The sequence below is a fragment of the Onychostoma macrolepis genome, chromosome 23 (assembly GCF_012432095.1).
Source record: "Onychostoma macrolepis isolate SWU-2019 chromosome 23, ASM1243209v1, whole genome shotgun sequence".
Taxonomy (NCBI): domain Eukaryota; kingdom Metazoa; phylum Chordata; class Actinopteri; order Cypriniformes; family Cyprinidae; genus Onychostoma; species Onychostoma macrolepis.
The window spans coordinates 25501819-25515212 of record NC_081177.1 but is presented as its reverse complement, the minus strand read 5'-3'; the positions used below and the strand labels follow the sequence as shown (position 1 = coordinate 25515212).

Genomic DNA, 13394 nt, shown 5'->3' with positions numbered 1-13394 from the left:
ATCTACATGCAAAGCTACATTATTGTGGAAAGTTTTAGGCACTTGTGTAAAAATGCTGTAAAGTGGGGATGCTTTCAAAAATAATGTCATAAAAAAATTGTATATATCAATTAACTTCTTTTTACTGTAATCAACATTTGGTGTGACCATCCGTTGCGTTTAAAACAGCTTTTTTTTTGTCCGAGGTACAATTGCGCATAGTTTTTTGAGCCCGGTCTCATGAAAATGCGTATCAATAGCACGATTTTTTTTTTTTGTGCGTTTTGTGTGTTAATTATACGCAGAAGCTGACTTTGGCATGCGTTCAATACGCACGTGTTTGACGTGCATATAAAATGCAGTTTTTTGCGTGCATATGATACTCACTTCATTGGTGTGCATATACTCTTGTTTTTGTTAAAATGCTTATAGTATGCTTTTTCACAAAAAAGTGTTATTTAAACAGTAAATTTGTATTAATTGTCCGTTTGATCAGCTATTTTTGCTCCGTCTTTGTAGATAGTTATATCATGTCCCTTCTTTACGTGTAAAATAATTTAAATACTAATACTAATTTATATATAAAACATCATATATATATATATAACAAATTTGGAATTACAAAAATAAAAATGAAAATAAAAATAAAATGGAAGTCTATGAGGCAAAGCACTGCATCAGAATTAATGTTACAAATAAACTTAAGATATTAATAAATATGCTATTAACTTGTAATTAAGTTGTATTGAATCCAGGACATTCCTTGCAATACTATGAATTTTGGACTGGAAACAAGTTGATGTATTTGTTTCTTATAAACACACAGCTTTTCACTTCACGCGGCATTAACTGATGGACTGGAGTGGTGTGGATTATTGTGATGTTTTTATCAGCTGTTTGGACTCTCATTGTGACGGCACCCATTCACTGCAGAGCATCCATTGCTGAACAAGTGACAGAATGCTACATTTCTCCAAATCTGTTTCAACGAAGAAACAAACTCATCTACATCTTAAATTCAACCCGAGGGTGAATAAATATTCAGCTAATTTTCATTTTTGATGAACTGTTCCTTTAACTGCTAGATGGGGTTTCAGGAAGCAAGAAGTATTGTTTTTTACTTTGAGAGACGCAATTTCTTAAATTCCCTAAAATCATCTCTAGAGAGATTTACAGAATCTACGCTTCGAGACATATATAAATATGGGAACCTCTAGCTTAAAATGAGGAACTCAACAAAAAGACTAAATTCAGGGAAATGGAATGGAATTTACAATAAAAGGAGTCCATGAATCATTAGAATAAGAAAACAGTGAAAGAATACACAGATATAATTCACTTTTTGTCCTAATAAAACCGGTCAAATAAAAGCAAGTATGATGGAAAAAGTTGCCACCATAAATGCATTCATATGGCTTTATGAGGCACAGACTTTCCCGAGTGGAAACTGTAGTGAGATTTCAGTTTGCGGAGCGATATGGACGGCGAAAGAGCTCGAGGCGACACGGGGTAATTCCCAGCAAGCTTTGAGGTGGACGTGCTGTACCGCCACTGACAACATTTGACATCATTCGACAGCGGGCCCACCTTTTTCAACAACAACAATCCTGAAAAGGTGGGTGGAAGAGGTGGAAAGAAAGGCTAAAAATAAACCCGGGCTGTGTCTCTACTCGTCTTCGCTCTTTCTCGTCCTCTCTCTCGCTAACGCTCATCAGCTCCTTTCAGTGGTTATACTGTGAAGTCGTCCCTACCGTATTTCAGTTCTGAAATCTGTCACACACAGGAAAAACACCTAGTAGCTGCTGTATTGAAAGACAGAGCTTGAAATCGTTGGCCAAGCCAAACAACAGATCAGTGAAAGGTCAGGCTTTCATTCATAGGGTTTGAACCAGGTGCCACTGCTTCTTTTAAACTCACAATTTAAGATGTACGTTTGAGAATTCTAGATCCAAAACAAGAAGAAGAAGAAGAATTTTCATTATTATTGTTATTATTTTTTTCTCTAAAATTCAGAAATTGGGGACAATCAAGTGTCATATATTAATATAACTTAATTTTTTGCTATATGTTTGTGCATTCATGATATGATAGCCTTGATGAAACAGTTTTTTTAGCATAACAAAAGATTCCTCAGATATTAATTTACATCTTCTGAGGCTGTTTTGTCTGTATAACTTTTTTAGTTTGGCTATATGGTTCTCTGAAACTGTATTATTTTAGTATAATTCTGTTTTTGATTTCATTTTGTTAAAGTTTTAGTGATTTTGTTGTAGATTTTTGTCATCATTATTATTATTATTATTAAATGTCTACATTTTGTAGTTTTAGTTTATTTAACTAGTGCTACTGGGAAATATTGCCTTTAATATTATATATTTATTTAAAAAATCATGTAACTTATTTTACTTCTGTAATGTGATATATATTAAAGTGAAAAAGACCTGAGCACATCTTAACAAATCCTAATTGCAAAATGTCCTAATTTAACTACTGGCAAGGTTTTAGAAATGTTGCATCAGCTACAACAGCAGCCTTAGCAATTATTTGTCTGAGAGTGTCATACAAAAAAATATATATATATTTGTATCCTTAGAATAATGTGTACTGATGAATTGTGCACAATAACAATAAGAAAGAAAATATTGTCAATTTTGACTTGTTAGTTCCACAACCATTTAACACCAGGCATATGAAACCTTTTACAAAAATGTTTACAAAAGTATGTCAGGGACTTTAAGTCCAGAATGTTTGTCCAAATTGAAAACACTTTTCTGATGTCTTTGCACATGAGGATACAGATTAAATTGAGATGTGCAGTGAAATGGAAAATGGGGTCAACATAGTGACACAATGGAATCCTCGATGGCTTTACACGTCAGTTTCAGTAGTTATATCGCGCAAGACGGCAGCGCGGTGATGATACACTGCAGTGGCGATGAAGACCCTCAAGTGCATGAGTAACGCATGAGAGTTCCTGTCAAGCTCTGAGTCACGTCCAAGAATCACACGAAAACTGTCAGCCCTCCAACACACAGATGAACTGATGAAAAGAAAATGAAAAACTGGTATAAGTGTGGACAGGTCAACAAAAAATACTACCTGTGCACCAAGATGAAAAGAAACCTGAACCCAAATCATTCACATTCTTTTTATTTCCTTATCCAGTCAGTGATCCTGATGGGCAAACAATTATGAAAGTATGTGTATGCAAAAAAAAGGAAAGAAAAACTCAATTTAAAATTAATTAAAAATACTATGTCTTTTTTATTAACCCCCAAAAAAATGGTGCTATAGCACTAAAAGTGGTTCTTGGCTCGTAATCATAGGCAAACCACTTTTGGTGCTGTATAGCACCATATCTTTAAAGGTGCAACAAGAAGTGCCATATTGCATTGTATTTCTTCAACAAAAATGGTGCTAAACAGCACCAACAGTGGTTCTTCGGCTTGTAAAGAACCTTTAAAGGGGTTTAACAGGTTCTTTGTTAGGCAGTGGTGCTATATAGCACCTTAATCACCCCAAAGAACCACTGAAGAGCCATACAGGAGCTTAACAGGTTCTGTATATCGTAGCGGTGCTATATAGCCCCTCAGTCATGCCAAAGAACCGGTGAAGAACTGCTGAAGAACCACTGAAGCACCAAGATTTGGTGCCATACAGCACCAAAAGTGGTTCCCCTATGATTACGAGCCAAAGAACCACTTTTAGTGCTATATAGCACCATTTTTTTTTAGAGTGTACAGAAGCCCATTTCCGCCACGGAATAAAAATTTAAAAAGGTAATTGCAACTTTAAATCTTAAAATTCTGACTTTGTTTTTGCAATTCAACTCAGACTTGTAAAATAAGATGTAAGATGTACTTACAAAATAATTTCTGTTATGAAAACAGAATTGCAAGAGATCAAATCACAACTCTGAAGAAAAAAAGTCAGAATTGGAAGATTTAAACTCAGAATGTTCCTCATGCAATTCCGAGTTTAAATCTCACAACTGAACCAACCATGAAAAATAAAGGGGAAAAATATAATAAAAACATTAAAAATACATAATTGCAACTTTTTATCTTACAAGTTGGAGTTTTTTTTACATTTATTTTAATGGAGTAATTTATTTATTTATTATTTTTATTTTATTTATTCATTTATTTTCTATTTGTTTATTTTTATTATTATTATAATAATTTTTTGCAATTGTACGCTTATATCTCACAATTAGGAATGTGCATCTCAGAGTGAGTTTGTATCTTGCAATTGTGTGTTAACATCTCACAATGTTGACTTTTTTTCTCAGAATTGACAGAAAAAAAGTATGATTAGTAAAATATAACTCAGAATTGCAAGGAAAAAAAGATGTAATTACCTTTTTTTATACCGTGGCGAAAGCGGACTTCCGTACAAAACAGACCTGCGGTTACACATGAAAACTTGACCCATACCTGGTCTGAAAGCTTACAGTAGCTTTAACTTTAGGCTATCTGTGCAATAAAAGCATAATTTGTTATGATTTCACAGCATGTTCATCATGAATCAGTGTGCTACAGTAAGGATTTCCCTGGAAATAATTTATTAATAACTGGCCATTCCATGTGTGTTTTTCCAGGAAAGGTTTGGCCTGCCATCAGCAGGTTTTTCCCTTCTGTACTCGACATTTGTTTAGTGACTGATAAGGAAGCGTAAAACATAATGACGTCCTCTGATTGAGAGAAAAAGCGTGAGATGGTGTTGACATTGAGATGGTTACCAGGCAAGTAAGTTTGCACTTATGACAAATTTAACCTATGAGAAATGTAATTACGTCCAGTATCTACATCTCAGAGGAAATTGTCTAATAGAGGTTTCATTTTAGTATCAATTTATTTCAGATGTTCCTCCAGAATTTCCTTAAGAAAAACGAAATATCTACCAAGACAACTCTTAACACACAGAGTACAGTGCTTTGAAAATGTTTTAGCTCAGACTCTGACAATTTGGTTTCGGAAGAATCTGATAAGAAATTCATACAGTATATTCATGTTGAAATATCTGACTTTTGATTGCAGACCAATCGCTAGATGAGAAATGCAAACAATATAACACATACAATAATATGTGCACACAATATACAGAATAAACCAATGCTACTGCATCACAAAAGGTCACCAGGTCACTGGATAAAATGACAATCACAGTGCACAAAATTATTCAGCATGCACTTCCTGTGTAACTCAACATATGCCGAGAGGTGGAAACAAATAACTAATGCTCAACAGGAAATTGATCGAAGGCAAACCACCACATGCTTGACGAGTAGTTCATGTAAACTGAGTGTCTTATTTTGTGGTTTGAAAGCATAACAGAGACAAGAGGCTTTGCCATGCACTTATTTATAGACGTTTCCTATTTATTCAGTTCACTGAAGTCACCAGAGGAGGGCATCAAACACATGACCACATCTGAGAGGAACCTTCGCTACGACTCTATAAACAAACCACTCATGTGGATAATCCCAAAATTGTTGAGGACAAAAATAGTTTTCTCATATCCTGCTCAGTATGGAGCTACACTGTCATGCCATGCTCAGAAAATATTCCAGCATTATGTCCAGGCGGCTTGTGTGAGTGATTGCAGCTGATGTGTTCTGAAAGGTTCAAATGTTTTTGTGCCACCTACTGATGCCTTTCCATTCCATTTATCAGATGGATTCATGAAATCAAAATTCATCTGAAATTAGAGGACAATTGTATCACTCCACTTGCACGTTTGTTTAGTACTCATGAAACCATGCAGATGGGCTCTTTTGGGCTGTTGATGTTGATGGTGTGGACATGTGTCTGCGTGTCTGGGAATGGAGTGCTTTAAGGATCGATCTTTGTCTGAAAGGATGTGCAGTCAGGTGACCTCTTCACCCTCTCGACCTCAGGGCTTCATGTGAGCCGGCCTCTGGGAGAACACGATGATGAGAGATCATGTTTCCTGTCACCATTTCCAGGGCTGACTGGATTAATTAGTGGTGCTGCTAAGACAAGCATCACTAAAGCTGTTGATCATAGGGTTTCTTTCAGTTATCAGAGTTTTGCCCTTAATGTTGAAAACAGGGTGAAACAGTGTTACAAAGACTTGGGAGTAAAATTTTTGAAACAGGCCAGTAAGCAACTATCCAGAACACCAAGCAACCCCTTAACAACACCCTAACATCCACCCAGAACACCTAGTAACCACTTAGCAACTACCTAACATCCACCCAGAACACCTAGTAACCACTTAGCAACTCCCTAACATCCACCCAGAACACCAAGTAACCACTTGACAACACCCTAACATTCACCCAGAACACAAAGAAACCCCTTAAAACACCCTAACATCCACCCAAAATACCTAGCAACCACTCAAAACACCCTAACATCCACCCTGAAAACTTAGCAACCACTTAACAACACCCCAACATCCACCCAGAACACCTAGCAACCACTTAACAACACCCCAACATCCACCGAGAACACCAAGTAGCCACTTGACAACACCCTAACATCCACCCAGAAAACCTAGCAACACCCTAACATCCACTCAGAGCACCTAGCAAACACTTAACAAGGACCACCTAGCAACACACTAATATCCACCCAGAACACCTAGAAACCTCTTAATAACACCCTAACATCCACTCAGAGCACCTAGCAACCATGGAAAAAGAACCAACTAGTAACACATTAACATCCACCCTGAACAAATAGCAACCACTTGACAACACCCTAACATCCACCCAGAACACTTAGCAACCAGTTAACAACACACTAACATCCATGTAGAACACCTAGCAACCAACCAGAACAGCCTAGCAACCACTTAGAAATTCCCAAGCAACTATTTAGTGATGCCTTAGCAACACTGAACACCCTAGCCCACCATTTGGCAACACATTAACTCTCACCCAGAATACCTTAGCAACATATTTGTTTATCATTTTTTGAATACAAACCCTGCCCCAAACTTATGTCACTGGCCTCCAAGCTTTCTGATTGGCTAACATGTGTCAGATTCTCATGAAATGAAATTACATTTGATTTCTCAAGACACATATTTCATACAGTATCCGTCAGGCAGTATGGACATTTTATGCAAAGTATTCCAAAACAAACTGTTTGCAGCCATTTTATAGTTGTTGTTGTTGTTTTTTTAAGTAACGGTCCGTGAACGTCTAAGCTGATTCTATCTTTGCTACCTAAACAACGAGAGCGATATCAGTTTGCAGCATGTGGCGGTCCAGATGGACGGGCAGTTCAGTACGGTTGCCAACAGCTGGATGATCCGAGAATTGCCCTCAACACTATAGTGATATTCCCAGTGGATGAGAGGATGGATACAGGACAAGCCAGCGGCCAAACAGAGAGCAACTCTTCCTGCTCAGGACAGGAAAAGCTACCGCTACTCGGTCTTATCACTAATAGCACAGGCTCTCCTGAGAGACAAGGGTACAGCAGAGAGCGGATAATGAGAGGAAGAGGGTTTTAAATCTGTGTGTAAATGAATACCCCTCGAAACCTGGGAATCTCAGGCCACTTGAGACAAGCTTGATCACTCTGAAAACACAGACCGTACAAAGAGCAAATCTGACTTGGGTTTCACGTTAGTTCAGAAGCTACCGGGTGTCTTGCAATCGTGTCAAATTTCCAGGGTTTGGTCTTCAGGGATTATGACATGCTATTCATTGACTACTTCAGCAGAAACTGGCAGCATGCATAACCAGAGCTTCTCCCTTTAAAGTTCAAAACTAAAGACTTCAACATATTACATATTTACTTCCCAATTTCGATGTTAAAATGGGCATATCGCATAGACAAAAGCAAGCAGCCGTGAGATTTTGGGGAAACAGGCGTCTACAGCAGTCTGAGGGACAAATGCATCACAAGGCTGGCCGCAAGGCCACTTCCTCATGGATGTGAGAAGAGGGCATTTCCTCCCAAATCTCAACCATTAGGTCTGCCATGTCCACAAAACAATCAAATCCTTGAGAACTCTCAATAAATGCATCTTTCAGTTTCAATGAAGAAACTTCTTTTTATTCAGTCCATGACGAGGCAAAAATACGATAAATTATTACTCATTCCAGTTCTAGTCACTTTTGGTAGGCAAAACTGGTTTTACAGCCTGATGGCACCTTTTTAGATCTAAAGGTGCGTTAAAGAACCCAAAACCAACACAGTCATCTGAAGAACTTATAATAACCCTTTTAGTCAACTCTGGATCTTTTAGTGGATCTTGATAAGGAACCTTTAAGAGCATACATTGCAGCAGATATCCAATCTTATTCCACCCACCCAGAACACACACACCATCACTTTATCCTCCCTTTCCGCTTCCCAAACCCAAAATATTACAAATCACGTCCAAGCCATTTAAAGCCTCTCGAGAGTTCTCATGTCTAACATCTCGAGTATTTGACAAAATCATATCCGGCACAAACATTCACAGAGACAAGTGTGAACTTTTGATGAAATATGCATCTAAATGTAATATAAATCTATAAATGTATTCTGTCACACTTATCTTGTAGCACTGATTGGTGGGTTTTATGACAGTTATTCTATAATTATTGTTATATAGACAGAATTCTTCTACATGTTGCATTTATTACATTGTAATAACATGATTAATAGTCTACAAGTTCTAGTCACTTTTGGTAGGCAAAACCTGGTTTTACAACCTGATGGCACCTTTTTAGATCTACAGGTGCGCTAAAGAACCCAAACCAATACAGTCATCTGAAGAACTTATAATAACCCTTTTAGTCAGCTCTCGAAAAGAAGAGGCTAAGGAACCTTTGAAGAACCTTTAAGAGAGTGCATGGCAGCAGATATCCAATCTTATTCCACCCACCCAGAACACACACACCATCACTTTATCCTCCCTTTCCGCTTCCCAAACCCAAAATATTACAAATCACGTCCAAGCCATTTAAAGCCTCTCGAGAGTTCTCATGTCTAACATCTCGAGTATTTGACAAAATCATATCCGGCACAAACATTCACAGAGACAAGTGTGAACTTTTGATGAAATATGCATCTAAATGTAATATAAATCTATAAATGTATTCTGTCACACTTATCTTGTAGCACTGATTGGTGGGTTTTATGACAGTTATTCTATAATTATTGTTATATAGACAGAATTCTTCTACATGTTGCATTTATTACATTGTAATAACATGATTAATAGTCTACAAGTTCTAGTCACTTTTGGTAGGCAAAACCTGGTTTTACAACCTGATGGCACCTTTTTAGATCTACAGGTGCGCTAAAGAACCCAAACCAATACAGTCATCTGAAGAACTTATAATAACCCTTTTAGTCAGCTCTCGAAAAGAAGAGGCTAAGGAACCTTTGAAGAACCTTTAAGAGAGTGCATGGCAGCAGATATCCAATCTTATTCCACCCACCCAGAACACACACACCATCACTTTATCCTCCCTTTCCGCTTCCCAAACCCAAAATATTACAAATCACGTCCAAGCCATTTAAAGCCTCCCGAGATTTCCCTTGTCTAACATCTCAAGACATCTCTCATTTTGCCTTTTCTAAGTCATGGGACTGTTATTTGTCCCAGACTGACACAGATGCACATATGCCGTCTGACTCACTTCAACTCAGGGTGGGTCTGTTTCCAATTTTCGCACCCCTCCACCCATAAAAATAGACGTTACCTCCAAAAACAACAAAACAAGTGAAGAAAACGGCTCGCATGCTGCTAAAAGTTCCCCTCCTTTTAAGACGCACACACGCACACCGAGGCAGCTAACAAAAGCCACTCTCCCTGAGACTCCTAAACTCTTATCAGTGCTTTCCTTCCCCTCTGCGCTAGAGCGTGGGAGCGCGGAGCCAGAGCGCGGAGGAGAAAACCTGCACCCGCAAACAACAGGAGGAAGCCAGTAATCTGAGTCGAGGCGCTCCGAATGATCCCAGGCAGCGGGGGAAGAAAGACAGCCTGAGAAAGCCTGACAGGAAAGACTCGGAACGGACCGAGATGTCACAAAACTCTAAGTTTTAAGTTCTAGAGACCTGAACGAGCTCTTGATGATGCTTGCTGTCAAATGAAATGATAGCTGAAGAGAGGGATCTTAAAACAGACACTTACCAGCAAGTCGAGCGTACATGCAGCGTGTCGGGCTCTACAGCGTCACTATGTCCATAATCTAATGTCTCACGGTGTCCAGCCAGCGCAGTCAGTGTCCACAACAAAAGGCATGAAGGAGCAAGCACAGGAGGGCAGGAATGTCAAGGCTCTTAGTGAAACTGCCTCTTTCTGTTTCCTCTGTTCATTTAGAGTCTACTTACACTAAGTTGGCAATGCCTCTTTGAGGGAACAACTTGTTTCAGGATTCCCCAAATGTCTGAAGCTGCAAGCGGAGGAAGAAAAGGAGAGGAAAGAGAGAGAGAGTGTGTGTGTGTGTGTTTGGTGCTGAAGGGAGGGCTGGGGGGTTTGGGGAGGTGGGAGGGACGCGCTTTAAGGAGGCCGGGGCCATCTATGCCAGACAATAGCAGGAAAATGAACATCAGACGCTAAAAAGCAACAGTCAGATTATTAGAAAGTGCTAATAACAACAACAGGGAATGAAATAACAACAGAACGAATGATGTTTTTGCACTTATTTTGGAAGATTAATCTTTTTTAAGTGTTAAAAGAAAATTCACATTAAAATAATTTTTCAAAATCTCTCCAATTTTTTCAAGCGAAGTCAAGTCACCTTTATTTATATAGCGCTTTTAACAATACAGATTGTGTCAAAGCAGCTTTACAGTACTCAAAAGGAAAAATAGCGTGTAACTAACATAGACTAACATACTAAAGCACATTTCAAGTATCATTTGCAAAGTATATGTAAAGTATAATTTTAACTGTAGTGTGTTATCCAATATTACATTTAAAATAAATAGCCTATATTTTTGGTGTACTAAATTGCAACTTCATCATTACAAAAACATAATTACAAATAAAAGTTTATTTAAATGCATGACATACAAATTTCAATAGAATTTACCTTAAATTTGAGTTTATCATAATGCTTGTCAGTACATTCATTCAGCAATACACTTTAACCATACTCCAAATACAACAGAAGTAATTATGGATTAGAAATAAATTACACAAAGATGTACTGTAGCCTACTTAAGTCTTACTTCAGTGAGTGTGTCAAAAACTACTCATAAGTTCAACTAATTGCACTTAATGTAAATTTAAACCAAATTTAATTTCAAAAACATTGAAGTTAAGTGTCTGAAACATTATTTTAAGTTTGTTGTAAAGTATTTTAAGTATATCAGTACCATGCTAAGTACTAAAGATATGCAGCTATATTACATGCATCTGAACAAATTCACACACACACACACATCCGCAGACAAGCTTTGACACATAAGTGCCAAATATTGTCCATTTTGTGATGACATATTCAGTTTGCTTTTTATGGCGAACAATTCCTTCAAATATCTTCTCCATTTTTCTTTTTTAATTATAGAGATGTCATTTTGACATCAAACTCAGTATGAGATGTTTTCTTGTAATCCCATTAGATTTGGTGTCAATAGGTCTTTAGTCCTGCAAATACTTCTTGTAGAGAACAAATTTAGCTCAGTTCATGTTGGTTGGATTTAGTTCACAAAATGAGATGTGAGCTATATATGAGAGAAATTTTAACCACAATGAATTTGCATGTCTGTCTGTTCACTTCTTTGTATCTGTGTGTGTTTCTGCACGCGCGCGCGCACACACACACACACACACACACACACACACACACACACACAATAACAATAAAACCTAACTTCCCTGTAATGAGGTCTTTAGGTCAGAGCATTACACTACAAAATACTTTATTATTAGGTCTCATTACACACACATCGGGACAAATTTGGTCGTTCTTAATTCGATTTCTGGAGCGAAGACATTGGGACTCAACTGATGCTTTCACAGAGCTGGAAAAGAAAAAAAATACATGATTGGAAAATGTATTACTGTAATGCAAAGTGAATCTTGCAAGGTTTTTAAAGTTCTGCCATGTGAACCTTTAAGTTCCATTTCCATGATTAATCTAATAACATGAAATATAACTGTAATGTGTTTTACTTATTTAGCCTAGCTAACCTAGATTTTCACATAGACTTGCCTTTTAACTTCTGCTTTATAATAGACTTGTTGCAGGTTGCAGATACAAAGAAGAATAAGTTTTTTTTTGTTTTGAATAAATATGAAAAAGATAGCATATTTACATTTAGATATTTCTATAGCTTTTAATAATTCAAATATTCCTGCTTTTAATAAAAATGTTGTTATAGCTGAGACAAACATTATTCACAGACAGTCACAGAGACAAGTGTGAATTTTTGATGAAATATGCATCTTACTATAATATAAATCTAGATGTATTCCATCACATTTATCTTGTAGCACTGATAGGCAGGTTTTATGACACAGTTATTCTATAATTATTGTTATATAGACAGAATTCTTCTACGTGTTGTTATAAGTGCATTTATTACATTGTAATAACATGATTAATGTCAACACACACAAGCCCATGAGGAGTTTCAAAAGAGGGTTTATCTGAAGCCACAGCTGTTAAATATTGTATAAATGCAAGGGGGGCCTCAGAAAGCATATGAGTTTCATTTCGGTCATTGAAAACAACAACATGCGTCATTATGAATGGCATGGTGAGCAGAGAGAATGTGGTTATCATTAAAATGACTAAACACACAGATGAGTGTTCTCCAGAGGCCAGTATACACATATACACTCACATGAAATCACAGAAAGATTTGACACACACACACACACACACACACACTTTGAGGGGAAAATTCTTTAAATGCTTCCTCTAACTATATTAGAGAGACTCGCTGTTCTGATACTCACTGATAGTATACACACTGCATCGATTACAGTGTTACGCAGTTAGATCAATGAAAACATCCTTATCACAGTCTGAAATCACATCTACAAATCTAACAAACCTTTTCCCATTACAATGCTTTTACATAACACATTTTTATGTCATATTTAATTATATTTACAATTAGGTTATCCTCTAAATGCATCTAATGTTCTGAAGCAAAACATAATGCAGGCAAGACTTTTCCCTGCTTTTATATTTTAGATGTATTTGCTATATTATTGGCAGTGAAAGTGGAGAAATTAATGGAAAATTAAAGGAAAAGAGGAAATTTAGAATAAGATCAGATATGTCATTGCATGGATTTGAACCTGTAGCTCCTGCATTAGCACCATGCATAGCTCAATGTGTCTGAAGCACTTGTACTAACCACTAGGCCACATTTCTGATGTTTCAAACTGGAAAATACTTGTAAAAGTATGAATGTTTTACATTTGTGCTAATTGTTTCTAAGTATCCCAAACAATTCAAATCTGGGTCATGTTTTCTAAGC

General features: G+C 37.1%; 1 protein-coding gene across 2 annotated transcripts in view; it reads right to left on the bottom strand.

The window, feature by feature from the left end:
• Positions 1 to 10364, bottom strand: part of hdac7a (histone deacetylase 7a) — a 92691-nt gene extending 82327 nt beyond the window's left edge. For both annotated transcript variants that reach the window (XM_058762436.1, XM_058762435.1), the window contains exon 1: positions 10087 to 10364. In XM_058762436.1, the coding sequence (XP_058618419.1) occupies positions 10087 to 10105 (19 nt within the window). In that variant the 5' untranslated portion in view covers positions 10106 to 10364. The remainder of the gene's footprint in view (positions 1 to 10086) is intronic.
• Positions 10365 to 13394: the final 3030 nt, after the last annotated feature.